Source organism: Lithobates pipiens, unplaced genomic scaffold, assembly GCF_037356315.1.
Source record: "Lithobates pipiens isolate NorthernLeopardFrog02 unplaced genomic scaffold, aLitPip1_a1.2 Scaffold_25, whole genome shotgun sequence".
In the NCBI taxonomy this organism is placed as follows: Eukaryota; Metazoa; Chordata; class Amphibia; order Anura; family Ranidae; genus Lithobates; species Lithobates pipiens.
The window spans coordinates 189,402,874-189,417,974 of record NW_027507787.1 but is presented as its reverse complement, the minus strand read 5'-3'; the positions used below and the strand labels follow the sequence as shown (position 1 = coordinate 189,417,974).

Here is a 15,101-nt window from a genome sequence, read left to right as displayed (position 1 = left end):
CAAATCTCTTTAGGTGTACTTTTAGCAAGCTAATGTTCTGCTCAAAAGAGTTGTGAAAACCATTGTAGGATAAATCCACTACGAGTACAGTAGATTATAGTGCTAGACCAAAAGCATCTAAAAGTAAGGCCGCGTACACACGGGCGGATTGTCTGTCCAACTTAGTCCGCTGAAACGTGTTTCAGCGGACAATCCGCTCGTGTGTGGGCTTCAGCTGACTTTTTCAGCGGACAGTCTGGCGGACTAAGTCTTTCAGAATTTCCGTAATTTTGTCCGTCCAAACTTGGTTTTGTCCGTCCAAACTTGGTTTCAGCGGACAGTCCGCTCGTGTGTAGGCAAGTTGGACGGACTAAGTATGGCGCATGCTCAGAAAGGATTTACACGGCCGAAGGTTGCATTGCAGTGTATTGGACGTCGTTTTTCTAGTCCCGTCGTACGTGCTGTACACGTCATCGTGCAAGCTTTCAGCGGACTGTCTGTTCATCGTGTGTGGTCAAGTCCGTTCATTCAAATGTTGGACGGACTGTCTGTCGGATTGTCTGACGAACTTAGTTGGGCAGACAATCCGCCCGTGTGTACGCGGCCTAACGTTGATAGCTATAGTAAGACTGGTGGAACAATGACCTTTGTGCTCTTCCCATTTGACCAGTGTTGGTAGAAAGAGAGCTCAACTGCTACTCCTGGGTTGCAATGAGAAGTGTCCTCATCATATGGGAGCAAATACATTCTGATTTTAATAGTCAAGGCCGGGACAAGCGGTGGGCAGGAGGTGCGGCTGCCCTGGGCGCAATGGTTTATTGCAAGGATGGGGGTGCCCTGTACCAGATGCTTCTGTTACAAGGCTGTCAGGAGGAGTGACAATGACATCACTGGAAAGGAGGGTAGGGGCGGAGTTTGGCCTCTTCGCCCTGGGTGCTGGATGACTTTGTCCCGGCACTGGCAGTAGTCAGAATTACAGGAATAGCAGAGTACAACTAAATAACAGTTCTTCTTTGTGCTTCCCAATAACAGTTCTTCTTTGTGCTTCCCATTAAATTTATTTTTGTTTTTACAGGATAATACTATGTTTAGCTTTCCTACCATTTATTTGTCCTTTATACCTTTATTAGCTAGACATATTACTGTACACCTCTTTTTTTTTTTTATTTGCAACCAAAGAATTAAACAATGATTTTTGTATAATATATAAAGGGAATTCCCGCTCGGTCTTTTCAACAGGGCCTTGTTGCATATTCTTTTGTCTACATTACATGTTGGGTAGTGGAGAGGTGAGCATGGTGGGGATAGATCAGGTTTTGTTGATAATGAAATAAGAGACAGTCAGTAGGCTGCTCACATAATAAAGGAGCTCTAAATGGGGATTTACATCATGGATCAATAGAAGGAGGTCATGGAACGTCAGTAAAAGATCTATTACTGGCACTCCATTACTTCATTCTATTGATTTAGCTATATCCCACAGAGCTGATGTTCTACCCGATGATACCAGTTTTATACCAGAACGTCTGCAACGGCATATCTTCACAATTCTGATTACACAAAACATTTTATACATTATGAATAGTGTGTATGTATTATATAAAGCTAACATATAGGAAAGCTTTGCTGAGATAACCATGCTGATTTCACCATCTGAAAAGGCTAATTGACTGGCTGTCATGCTGATCCTAAGGTCTTTTCTCTTTCTGAGTCACTGACTTTGAACAAGCATGTAGATCTGACTGTATTTGTTGTATACTTATTCCAGGTCAGTGGCTCAGAATGTTTAGAAATGAGAGGATCGGCATTACCATGAGACTAGAATTTTCAGTAGAAAGTCACCAGTATAATGGGGAACGTGAGCTGGGTTTAGACCGTCGTGACAGAGGTTAGTTTTACCCTACTCATGATGTGCTGTCGCAATAGTAATCCTGATTGTGGGAATCTGTACTGTACAAAGATCATCAGAAGACTCATCTGTGGAAGTGCCAATAAAGTCAAAGTTCAGACAATTGTGTGTAAGTTCCTGGGTCTCTATTGGGCTTCCCTGAATGTTTTTTTTTTTTCACAGATGGTACTCTCAATGATTTTTTTAAAATCCATGCCGTAATGTTGTTTTTATTTTTTCTAGTTAACATTGTTCAGAAATTTATGATCAGAAGCCTGAGAAAGGGTAATTTACTAACACAGTGTGTGGAGATATCTTTGATTCAGATACAGAAAACATATAAAGATGCATAGCACTGCTAAGATGAATTGGTAGAAAAGGGTGAAGGTTCAGACTGGAGTATGGTGGACCCGCTAGTAGATCAGTTTACAAGGGCCACCCTGGAAAACAATGCCCTAGCAGAAGGTCATTGCCCAGGCCAACAATGATTAAGAGCTCTAATTTTACTGGCTGTGTTTGGTGCTTTCATTCCAAAAATTCAAAGAAGCAAATCAGCCAAGTTATATAACAATGTCTTGAAATTATTTATTTTAGGAAAAATACTTTTATACATTTTTATAAGTAAGTTTGTGGCCAAGCTATGGACATTCAAGTATTTATAAATTCTTAACAAGCACTAAATGAACTGTACAACATGCCTTGTAGCTGCAGGTACTGTAGTTCATCCTCAAAGTTCACGTCAGAGATACTAGTCAAAGTCATTTGTATTCTTCTCTCAGCAGCTCTGCTCACCCTGCTTCCCCTCCCAGAGGCTGTAGGTCACTTTTGGATGGTGGGAAACGGGGTGAGCTGCGCTACAGACAAATGATTTGAACAACTTCTCTGCTTCTACTTTGTACTTTAAGAATCAATTTCTCCACTGCACTTGCAGCTACAAAAGTAATTGAGAGCTTGTTTTAAGTCTGTAAAAGAACAATAATATTACCAGCATGCAGTGAGGAATGCAGGCACCTGATACATAAGGAACTGTCGGAAGCTGAAAATTTCAGCGGCCGGTGTAGCTCTGCAAGAGAATATTGGATTTAGCAGCAAGATACTCTTCTGGTTTACCTTACTGCTTGTTAATAGTATATAAAAACTGCAGCTGTCTCAGCATTTGATTTTATTTCTGCTACTGATGCATCTTTATATGTCAGTGTATTCTAAAGGAAACTCTACCTTTAGTAGTGTTTTTGCAGTGTGTTATAAACTTGACCTCTTAGGCCGCGTACACACGGGCGGACTGTTCGCCCAACCTTGTCCGCTGAACAGTGTTTGGGCGGACAGTCCGCCCGTGTGTGGGCTTTCAACGGACAGTTTCAGCGGACAGTTGGACGGACAAAGTCTTTCGGAAATTCCGAAAAACTGTCCGCTGAAACTGTGTTTGAGCGAACAGTCCGCCCGTGTGTAGGCTACTTTCGAAATGAGCAAACTGTTCCCGCTCGGAAAGTCCGCCCATTTCGAGCGCGTGTACAGGTAGGCGGGGCCCGCGAAGGAGACGTCGCGGGCTCCGCCGCCTGGAATGGGCTTAAAGGGGAACCCCAACGCCGAAAAAAATCGGCGTGGGGGTTCCCCCAAAGTCCACACCAGACCCTTGTCCGAGCACGCTACCCGGCTGGCCAGGAAAGGGGGGCGAGCGAGCGCGCCCCCCCTCCTGAGCCGTACCAGGCCGCGTGCCCTCAACATGGGGACAAGGTGCTTTGGGGTGGGGGGGCCGCGCGGCCCCCCCTTCCCCAAGGCACCCCCCATGTTGAGGGCACGCGGCCTGGTACGGCTCAGGAGGGGGGGCGCGCTCGCTCGCCCCCCTTTCCTGGCCGGCCGGGTAGCGTGCTCGGACAAGGGTCTGGTGTGGACTTTGGGGGAACCCCCACGCCGATTTTTTTCGGCGTTGGGGTTCCCCTTTAAGCCCATTCCAGGCGGCGGAGCCCGCGACGTCTCCTTCGCGGGCCCCGCCTACCTGTACACGCGCTCGAAATGGGCGGATTTGCCTCCTCCTTACGTGGGCGAGTCCGTTCATTTCAAAAGTTGAGCGAACTGTTTGGCAAACAGTTCGCTGAAACAGTCCGCTCGTGTGTGGGCAAGTCCGCTCATGCAAATTTTGAGCGGACTGTTTGCCGAAACTGTTTGACGAACAAGGTTGGGCAAACAGTCCGCGCATGTGTACGCGGCCTTAGAAGTGCATGCAAAGGTCCCAATATAGCTCCTGTGTGACCAATTCCATCATCCTGACTTTGAAAGCAGTATTCAAAAGCCCCAATCACTCTTGAGTTAAGTGGACCCCAGAAAATGTCCATTCATCACTCTTGTACAAGTAAGGGTTCTGGTAAATTCTGCTGTTACAAAGATTAATAAAAACAAGACAGGACACAAAGAATGTTTGGAGGCCTGTGGGTCAGTGTTCATAAAGATTTAGCACACAGGCCTCATCAAGTATGAGAGCAGCTATGCCCAGGGTGGTCAGGCAACTTCTAGTGATTGTGTTTGCAGTGAATTAACATTGTGTACAGTATGTGTAGCTGTCCATCACTGATGATCTGACATTCTGTAGGCAAAGAACGTAGTCGGCCATTCTTCTTTGGGGCTCAAAGGGAGCTGAAAGCAATCTATAATGGAGACCTGTCTATAGAGGACAAGCTGGCAGAAACCGAGGACATGGCCAGAAAACTGCTAAATGAGGATGAAGTAGCAGCCATCTTGCGTCACTGTAGAAGGGTATGTTTGCAATATGCTACTTTTCCTATGGGACAGATATTCTTCAAGGGTCAGTCCGCCTGATAATGATAATTGTACATGAATGCAGATGGGCTAAGTAAGCTGTACTGAACTTTCCCAGGTACTTCAGAACTCATATATAACTCTGGACTTCGAATTCCAGATCCATCCTCATTCTGTTGTCATCAGGAAGGAGTCTCGCTCTATTTTCCGTGATGTAAAATGTAATTGAAAGATTGCAGAGGAATGGGGAATGCATGGCATGGGGGGGTCTGAAGTCTCTAAGAAAAAATGTATGTCGGTGAAGGATTCAGCCCACCAACATATCATATCACTTTTGAAGGGAACGGCTCTCTGTAGGTAATTTAGAGAGGTGTAAGTGGGCCTTATATTTAAAAAAAAAATGTGTTTTGGCTATAACAACCAACCAAGCCATCTTTCATTCTTCCAGGAGAGGTTTGACAGTGAAAGGAATTTTGCTTCCTATAGCCAACCAAGATAAATAGAATTTAGTGTTTTCCATGGTTGAAGGAATTTTACTGAAATCGAAAATGCATTTAAAGATGAACTCCAGGCAAACATCTAAAAACACAGACTAAAATCAAGTCAAATTCAGGTACTTACACTAATTGAATTTATAAAAAATAGTCCATCAATTTATTAATGAACTGCATTTATAAAACATTGTCCATCAGTTTATTAATGAGCTGCGTTTATGTGTGTTTTCTATATGCCTGGAGTTCAGCTTTATTGAGGCACAATGAATGGCTTGTGGTGTGAGGTGCCCATCACACTGATGACTTCTTAGTGGAGGATTTTGGGTAGGTTACTTGTTCTATACAGTAAGGGTAAGTGTATTACCTATGTAAATTAGAATAACAGAAACCTATATGCTGTTTTAGGACAGGGGTTTCCAACCTGCGGCCTATGGGCTGTATCTGACCCAAGATGGCTATAAAAGCAGCCCAACACAAAATCATAAATTTACTTAAAAATGCTGTTTTTTTTTTTTTGTTTTTTGTTTTTAAATAGTTTTTTTGAATTGCATGTAAAAATGCATTTACACTTACCAAACACATGCGGCAAAAAAAAAAAAAATGTACATGTATGTTTCTTTACTGAAATAAGTCTTAAATATCCCACTCTTCACAATCACGCCTTATTCATGTCATCAGTTTTCAGCAGCACCTATATTTGTGAGCATATATTTTCAAGGATGAAGCACGCAAAGGGCAAAATTAGAACCAAAATATCTGATAAACACTTTGAGAATTCATTGAGAATTGCTACTACATCCATCCAACCAGATATTGACATGTTAGTTTATCCCAAACAGTGTCAATTATCACACTACTTTTATGTTGCCTTCTATAATAATAGTTATTACAAAAAAACCTAAGTTTTATTACTTTATTTTATGTGAGGCCCAGGGCACTTCCTCTCCTTCCCAAGAAGGTCAAAATGTTAGACAACCCTGTTTTGGGACTTAAAAATCTGTGTTAACGTAAAATACATATTTACAGCCGCAAAATAAATTTTTAGGTTTACTTGACTTGAATGCACCATTTTCTGCATGTATTGATTTACAAATACATTTAGTAAGATTCAGTTTTCTATGATGCAATAAAAAGGCAAACTTTTATTAATTTACTAAATTATATGTAGATCTGCATGGAAATTTGTATTTTTTTTTTTAATGGCCTATTTGATTTTTGCCAGTAGGTGGTGCCAAAATACCACCAAATCAACATTTTCTTTTTAACTACTTGACTTGAAGATTTACACCCCTTCCGGACCAGGCCATTTTTTTGTGAACCGCCACTGCGTTATTTTAACTGACAATTGCGCGGTCATGCAACACTGTGGGGAAAAAATTATATATACTTTATTTGGGTACAAATAGAGCTTTCTTTTGCTGGTATTTGATCACCTCTGTCGTTTTTTTTTTTTGGGCTATAAACAAAAAAAAAAAAATATATATATATATATATATATATATATATATATATATATAGATAGATAGATAGATAGATAGATAGATAGATAGATAGATAGTTTACTTTCTGCTATAAAATGTATCCAATGAAAAAAATGAAAATCAAATGTTTTCATATATTTAGGCAAATATGTGTTCTGCTACATATTTTTGGTAAAAAAATAAATCCCAATAAGCGTATATTAATTTTTTTTTGCAAAATTTATAGCATCTATAAACCACAAATACATTCCAGTGTATATACCATAACGTGAGAGTAACGCTGCTTATTATGTAATTGAATCCCTTTTACAGTTTTCTTATAATAAAGTAAAATGTGCTAGGGTGTGTACATGCTTACAAGTGCAACAATTTACTACTAAATATGTAAAATTGGAGAATTCATACACAGTGCTTAAATCATAATTAATTCAAACGCCTGATAGGTGTATCAAAGTGACAAGTGCTGTATCCAAAATTGTGCAAATCCATGTATGTGAAAAATCAAAAAAAAAATCCAAATTCCTCAAAGGCTACAATACAAAAAACTCATATTCTGTGCGATCACTTAACAGGTGGGATAAAAACCAGAGTTGTGTTAAAATTGCAGTTACTATGTCCAATAACGTGGTATCTCCCCTTAGGAGAAAAGTGACAAGTGCTGGAAATGTGGTCCTACATAAGTTCACAATTAGGGGGAGCACCAGTGGAGGCACCAGCACGCCTCACTATTTACCCCAATCTAGGGAAAAGCCTTCTGGTGAGTGCGGTCAAATAGGGGGAGCACCAGTGGAGATACCGGCACGCCACACTATTTACCCCAATCTATGGAAAAGCCTTCTGGTGAGTGTGGTCAAATAGGGGACGCACGAGTGGAGACACCGGCACGCCGCACTATTTATCCCAATTTAGGGAAAAGCCTTCTGGTGAGTGCGGTCAAATAGGGGGAGCACCAGTGGAGACACCGGCAATGCCGCACTATTTACCCCAATCTAGGGAAAAGCCTTCTGGTGAGTGCGGATAAATAGGGGGAGCACGAGTGGAGACACCGGCACGCTGCACTATTTACCCCAATTTAAGTATTATTACACTGTGTGCTATGGTACTGAATGGAGTTCACAAATGTAAAAGATGATTGTACGTTCCCAGTAATAATTTACCATGGCCATTTGGAAAGCAGCATATAATCTCGTCATGGTTTTAAAGACTTTTCCTTTGGCCCATAAATGACATTTACCCAGTGCCAAGTTTTTAAGATACATAATTAACAAACATCTAACAGCAGGCGCTCCCTTGCATGCATACCACAATTATGTGACTACTGAAATAGCTTTAAATGGTTTGTCTGACAAAACAAAATAATGTTTGTAGCCTCCTGCCAAAAAGCATTTACGATTATGCAGAGCCATTATACTGTCTGGTACTTAAAAAGAGAAGTTCAGGTTTAAAAAAAAAAAGGATCAAAGACCACTGATTGCTCAGTTTTCAGCTTTCAGTGAGCAGAGAGCCGGTGACTGTCACTCACCACCTCTCTGCTCTGCCCCTCCAGTGATCACCGGAGTGCTGGGCTGTGGAGGGGCCAGGAGGGGCTGGTTCAGGCTCTCAGTGGCTCACTGAAAGGCTGAGCCAGCTGCCCATACAGGCATCTGGGTATATCACGTCATTCAAGTCAGAATCAATCCAGCGCCGAGAGTGGCTGAGTGACATCAGCCAACAGCGAGCTTTAACCCGCTGTCAGCTAAAAGCAGGTCACAAGAGTGCAGAACAAACTGCACTCCTGTGATCCACAGAAGTACAGCTAAAATAACTTTTATATACTTAAAGGAGAAGTATAGCCAAATAAAAGTCACAGACAAGAATGCTGTCCTAATACAGTTCATCTTCCATTTATTATTTGGTCCTTCTCTATAAACATGTGTTCACTTTTTGTAATTAGTAAGAGTATACTACATTTTTTTTCTTGTACAGTATATCCATGAAGGAGGAATTGAAGATTTGGTAAGACCATTGCTCGCCATTCTGGACCGTCCTGAGAAGCTTCTCCTTTTACGAGATATTCGGTAAGACCCCACTTTGCAATTATCCTTTTAATAAAGGCAATCCGGTACAAAATGGGAGATAATGGGCTGCATTCAGGAAGCGATATCTACCGCTTTACAATAGCGTTTTTAAAAACTTTTTTGCAATTCTCCAAAAACAAAAACAAAAAACATTACTAGAATACAGCATGTTCTACTTCTTGAAGGGATGCAGTATTTTAGTACTGAACACGGTGTCGGCTGCCAGTGTCAATGACTATGACTCATCTGCTGTCAGGGGTCATGGTGAATAGATGATGTCACGAGGGGTAGGGGTCATCTGCTGACATCAGCAGGTAACCCCTGGTTTATTTAGCAATGGGTAGGCAGCAAAGCTGTCATTTGACGGGAGCCAAGCATGGGGTACAGGTCTTTTTCTTTTTTTTGTGCGGGTTGGCAGCTGGCGTTCCTTTTGATTGACTTTGATTTTCCTTGGGGGGACATTTAATTTTTTTGTGGGGATGGGTCTTTATTTTTTTTTAAATAAAGGACTTGTCAAAAACTGTCTTTTTGTTTTTATTTACTATGCCCATTTTTTGGGTGAATTAGTAGGAGTTCTATATACCCTATATTCATTCATTCACTTGGTGGAGGGGCTGGGATCTGGGGGCCCCCCTTGTTAAAGGGGGCTTCAAGATTCTGATACGTCACCCCCCTCACACCCCCTTACGACAACCAGGCTAGGGTTGTGGGCAAAAGGCCCCGGTCCTCATGAATATGGGGACAAGGTACTTGGGGGGTGGTCCTCTTGCCCCCCCCCCCTTTCCTGGCCTGCATGCTTGAATAAGTTTCATGTATGGATTATAGGAGGAACCCAATGCCATTTTTTTTTTTTGGCGTGGGGTCCCTCTCTAAATCCATACCAGGCTTGAAGTGCCTGGTATTGATTGGGAACACCCCCCCCCCCCCCCCCACCCCAACTCCACTTTTTTTTTCTTTTTTATTATTTATGTTGGCTCCTCTTTTTTTGCATTCTGTTGTAAGCAGGGGAACCCACTGACAGCTCCTTAGCAACCAGTTATTCACTGATTGGTAATGATGATGCTGGTGGCTGCCGGCTCTTATCAACCAGCTATTTCCTGGTTGTTTTCTTATTTCCTTAAGGCCACTTTCACACTGAGGCATTTACAGTTGCAGAAAATAGCGCCTGAAAAGTGTCTGTAAAAAGGCCTGCAAGTAGCATCCTTGGGGCGGTGCGGGAGCGCTGTATTTAGCCCTCCTACACCGCCCCTGCCATTGAAATCGATGGCCAGCGCTGCCAAAGCGCCTACAAAGCACTTCAGCAGCGGCCCACTAGTGGGCGAAAAGCACCGCTAAAACAACGGTATAGCGCTCCTGACGCAGCCAGCTCTCTTCAGCGTGAAAGTGCCCTTAGTGAACTGACTTTAACGCTGTCATATGCATTATTTAGCAAGCATTTTTGTTTTTTGAGGCACATACCGCAAACAGGGATAGTGAATTGACATTTTTAGTATCGCATGCGATATTTGGGGAAAAATGTGTCACGTGACCAAAATACCGCATGTAATATGAGTTTGCGAATGGAGCCCAATATTACTATATAGTGAGGAGGAAAATGTGCTCAGATGCTGCAAAGCAAATTATTCACTCTTTTCAGTGAGTCCTTACAGGAAAAAGAACAAAAAAAAATGTCACGGTAGTAGCCAAGCGTTTTTAAAATATGTTTTAAAACTGCAGTTGCTCTTTAAATGATTGGGTATGTAAAACCATAGTGTCACAGTAGAGATGACATAATTACATATTGTTCACTCCCATAAAGAGCTGTAAAGAAGTATAATAATGAACTGTACCCAATATCTGTTTGTTACTTATAGTATCTTTATTGCATTTATTTTGCAGAGGGTTGATTGCACTCACAGATCTCGGGAGGTTTGACAGTATGGTTATTTCCCTGGAGATGGAAGCATACGATGCCCTCAAGAACAGATCAGGTGGGACACTAAATGTGTCAGTGGACCCAAAGCTGAAATGTTAATTTTGGATGGCTCCTTATATTCCTCAAGCAGTCTGGTGGAGAGAACTACACATGGAATTCATATTCATTTGTTGAAACCATTTTGAGTTCCCTCTGGTGCAGTTACCCTTATATTAAAGCTTTTCCTGCCCCCTGCCAGTCTCATACTCGCCTCATCCCAATCCTGTGAGATAATGCAAACAAGGCTGTGGCAGTCCACACATGCGCTATGCACTTTACATTTAAAGTGGTTCTAAAGGCAGAAGGTTTTTTTTATCTTAATGTATTCTGTGCATTTAATTAAAAAACCTTCTGCATGCAGCTCCCCCCCCCCCCCCCCCCAGCCCCCCATACACTTATCTGAACCCAATCTCAATCCAGCGATCTGCACAAGGGCGGCAGCTCTCTTGGCTCTCTCCCTCCGCATTGGTCCAGAGACAGCAGCGGGAGCCATTGGCTCCTGCTAGTCTCAAACACAGTCAGAGCATGACTCGGCCCCACCCCCACGCTCTCTCCTCACTGTGTGTCTATGGACACACAGAGCCAGTTCAGGAGCAAGCAGGCACGAGTGCCCCAATAGTAATCACTTGCTATGGGAGTGGGGGAGAGGAGGATTGGGGCTGCTCTGTGCACAGAGCAGGTAAGTATAACATGTTTGTTATTTTAAAAATAAAATAAAAGCTTTCCTTTTAGAATCGGTGTAATCCTGTGAAGAGTTTGTACTTCAATGGAGTATGGAGAGTGCACAGTGCATGCAGGGGCCCACCACACATGATTCTGAGATGCAGCCCTCTGACCCCATCAACAGTATCTTGTTGTATTATGCACTGTAGAACACTGCATTAGGTAGCCCATTCGAAATGAATAGCCAATAATGCATTTTAATGCATGAAAATTTAGGGCATGCTGCATTTTTGTAGTGCAATGCACCGCAACACATATAGTGTGCTGCACTGTGTTGTAGTTCAGGGGAGTTCTGGAGGTGCCTTGGGGTCAGGACTGGCCCTACCATGAGACCCAGTGGGCCTATTGTTCCTGGTGGCATTTTAAGAGGGGCGGTCTGTGGGACTGCTGTGAAAGGCTGCATCCAATGAGTGTGCAGCCCCTGCTGCCTGTGAGACCGTTTCACACTGAGCAGATCGTTCTGCATGTAAGATCCGCAGAGTGTGTGACACTGTCATGCAATGTAACTGAATGCAGAGAGAGACCAGCTGTCAAAATTGAGCATTGATGTTGGGGTGAGCTATCAAACACCGGCCAATGGGATGGGATCTGGGCAGGCCGCTACGTGTATGTGGCCCCACCCCCTTTCTTAAGCAGCCCAATTATTGGCTGGTGTTCGATATCTGCTGGGTCCCACCCATCCCGACATCAGAGAGAGACCAGCTGTGAAAATTCAGCAGTGATGTCAGGGGTGGGTGGGAACCAGGGTGGGTGGGACCCAGCAGCTATCAAACACCAGCCAATGATTTGGTGGCTTAAGAAAGGGGTCAGGGCCATGTACACATAGTGGCCCGCCCAGATCCCATCCCATTGGCTGGTGTTTGAGCGTTGATGTCGGGGTGGGTGGGACCCAGCAGCTATCAATTTTGACAGCTGGTCTCTCTCTGCATGAAGTTACATTACATGACAGTGTCACATACAGTTTCACTAAGCGTCAATATCACCCTTTGTGTGAAACTCCCTCTCTTCTGTCAATGCCAATCAGTGCCACCTGTCAGTGCCAACCAATACCACCTATCATTGCCAGTGTTTCCAATCCGTGTCACCTACCAGTGCCAATCAGTGCCTGTGCTTCCAATCAGTGTTGCCAATCAATGCCCATGAGTTCCACTGCCTGTGTCTAACCTGGTGCCAATCAGTGTACTAAGTGGAGGGATGGGGTATGAACTCAGTAGCCAAGCACATTGTCCATGGGGGGGCGGTCTGGTGGGGGCACAACTGAAATCTGCTGATGTTTATTGTAAATAGTAGTGTGGTGATTATACTAAAGCTCAGCATGTGGAATTAATAAACTACTGAAGGTAAAATAAAAAAGTGTCAGCTTAGGTCCACTTAGGTCCACTTAGGTTTCACAGTGCTTAGCGGCAAGCCTTTTACTAAGTGGAACCTCCGCTGATCGGAACCCCCCCCCCCTCCCATGTCACAATTGACACCTTTCAGGGGGGAGGGGGGTGGAGATACCTGTCAAAGACAGGTATTTTCACCCACTTCCGGGCATAGACTCCCACGGGAGTCTACGCTATTTCCTGCCCTGCCGCGCTGTCTGCTGGGACACACACGGGTCCCAGTGAAAGCGCGGAGATTTCCCATTGTGCGGTGCGGCTCGCGCATGCGCAGTAGGGAACCGGGAAGTGAAGCAGATTTGCTTCACTTCCTGATTCCCTCACCTAGAATGGCGGCGGCAGCAGCCGAGGCACGAGCGGTCGATCGGCCTCGGCTGTCGGCATCGCTGGAACCCGGGACAGGTGAGTGTCCATTTATTAAAAGTCAGCAGCTGTAGTATTTATAGCTGCTGGCTTTTAATATTTTTTTTTTGGGCGGAATCCCTCTTTAACTCTAATGGTGGAATCCTCCAATATATGGAAATCTCAATAGGCTTCAATATTACGACAATACCGGTCTCTGATATGCAACTTCACATATAATACACATCAGACTGAAAATGAGACATACGGTTTTAAAATTTAACTTAGCAGGGATGGTGGAAACCCCTCCTATAGATATTGGCTATAAAAAATGTCTTCATCAGTTTAGGCCAATATGTATTCTGCTACATATTTTTGGTTAAAAAAAAATCGCAATAAGCGTATATTGATTGGTTTGCATAAAAGTTATAGCGTCTAAAAAATAGGGAATAGATTTATGGCATTTTTAATCAGATTTTCTGATAAATTTAATTTTAGTTATCATGATATAAAATAATGAATGTGGGGACCTTTTAGTGGGCGTATTTTTTTATGTTTTTTTTGGGGGGGGGGCAGCATTTTATTTTTGGGCCCAGGCAGCACAATGTCTTGAGCCAGCCCTGCTTGGGGAACCATTCAAATATCAACGGTGGCACAATGCACCTCTGCATGTGTGCCCGTAAGAAGCCTTTAGCCTGTAGGAAAACTTTTTTTAAGGTTCTGTACCTACAAAGGAATACTTGCCTCTCCTGCTGTTGAACACATTTCCAATGCTGAGGAACATCCAGCTGAAGTTTCTTCTGCTGCTTCTGGGAGTGTTGATCTCTTTTGTCCCTCGCATTGTGCATCAATTCCTCCCTGTGACCTCCACATCTGTACAGTAGCCTCATAAAGAATGAAAGTCAGCAAAGGGACCACTGAGTGCTGTGAAGAACCAAGAGATTGGCATGGAAGTGTTGATATTAGTAAAAACCTCATCCAGGGTTTACTTAGTGGCAGATGTTCCTGTAGTCACAGAATAATACTGTCCTTGATCTAACACTTGGTACCGTGGTGATGTCAGTGCAAAGATGCACTGCATATATGTTTTTTCCAACTTTGTGACAAATTCTTCATATTTAAAATTACTCTATGTTTCAAAAATGTCAAAGTTAAATTCACAGCTGTCATTTATCAGTTCACCTGCACATGGGGGTGCAAATTGGTTTTGTTGCATTGCAAATACATTACCCATCAATATACAGCATACAAAATGAATACAGGATAGGAAATGAGTTTATCTTTATAAACTAATGTATTAGATCTATTTTTGTACAATATATACACATACACACCATACAGACTAAAGCCTCGTACACATGGTACAATTGTTGGCAGAGTATTGTCTGTTGACAGACTGTTGTCCTAAAATCTTACTGTTACGCTCCTTTTGACAATTGTTGTCCAACTTTCGACCAACAAATTTTGGATGGCAAGCTAGTCAATTTTTGGTGGACAACGGTTTGATGTCAGATTTTCGTATATAGTCTGTACTTTCAACTTTTGGCGGTTTTGTGTACTAACACGCATGCTGGGAATCAATGCTCACCAAACACGAAATTAGTAGAAGGGGCCCAAAGGGTGGTGCTCAAGAGCTGAAACTTCTTGTACTATGTTTTTGGCACGACAATTGTGTACCGTTGGTATGCAAGACAAGATCCTGGCACACGTCATTTTGACAAAAATCAGACGCTCGGTTGGTCAACAATCGTACCACTTGTATGAGGCTTTTAAGGGTCATGTGTCTTTGGAGAAAAGTGAAAATTTGGGTAAACCATTGACTTAAATTTAACCATGGTGAGAACAGTAATTTTATAGCATTTCTCTCTAAAGTAAGAAGCTTATTTGAACTTTAGGTTTTGCATTGTGGCCTAATCAGCAACAATGCTTAGTTTATCAAATAACAATTTACTGTACACATTTCTTTCCAGCCTTACATACATTTTTAAACATTTTGCATAAAAATTGAAAAATGGCAAACCAAAAATTCCTAAGACTGACCAGGGAC

The 15,101-nt window shown here is 42.8% G+C and overlaps 1 protein-coding gene across 1 annotated transcript in view; it reads left to right on the top strand.

The window, feature by feature from the left end:
• Positions 1-15,101, top strand: part of PDZD7 (PDZ domain containing 7) — a 108,890-nt gene that overhangs the window by 56,202 nt on the left and 37,587 nt on the right. The window contains exons 9-11 of the mRNA XM_077455326.1: positions 4,455-4,618; positions 8,562-8,653; positions 10,532-10,623. Of these exons, the coding sequence (XP_077311452.1) occupies positions 4,455-4,618; positions 8,562-8,653; positions 10,532-10,623 (348 nt within the window). The remainder of the gene's footprint in view (positions 1-4,454; positions 4,619-8,561; positions 8,654-10,531; positions 10,624-15,101) is intronic.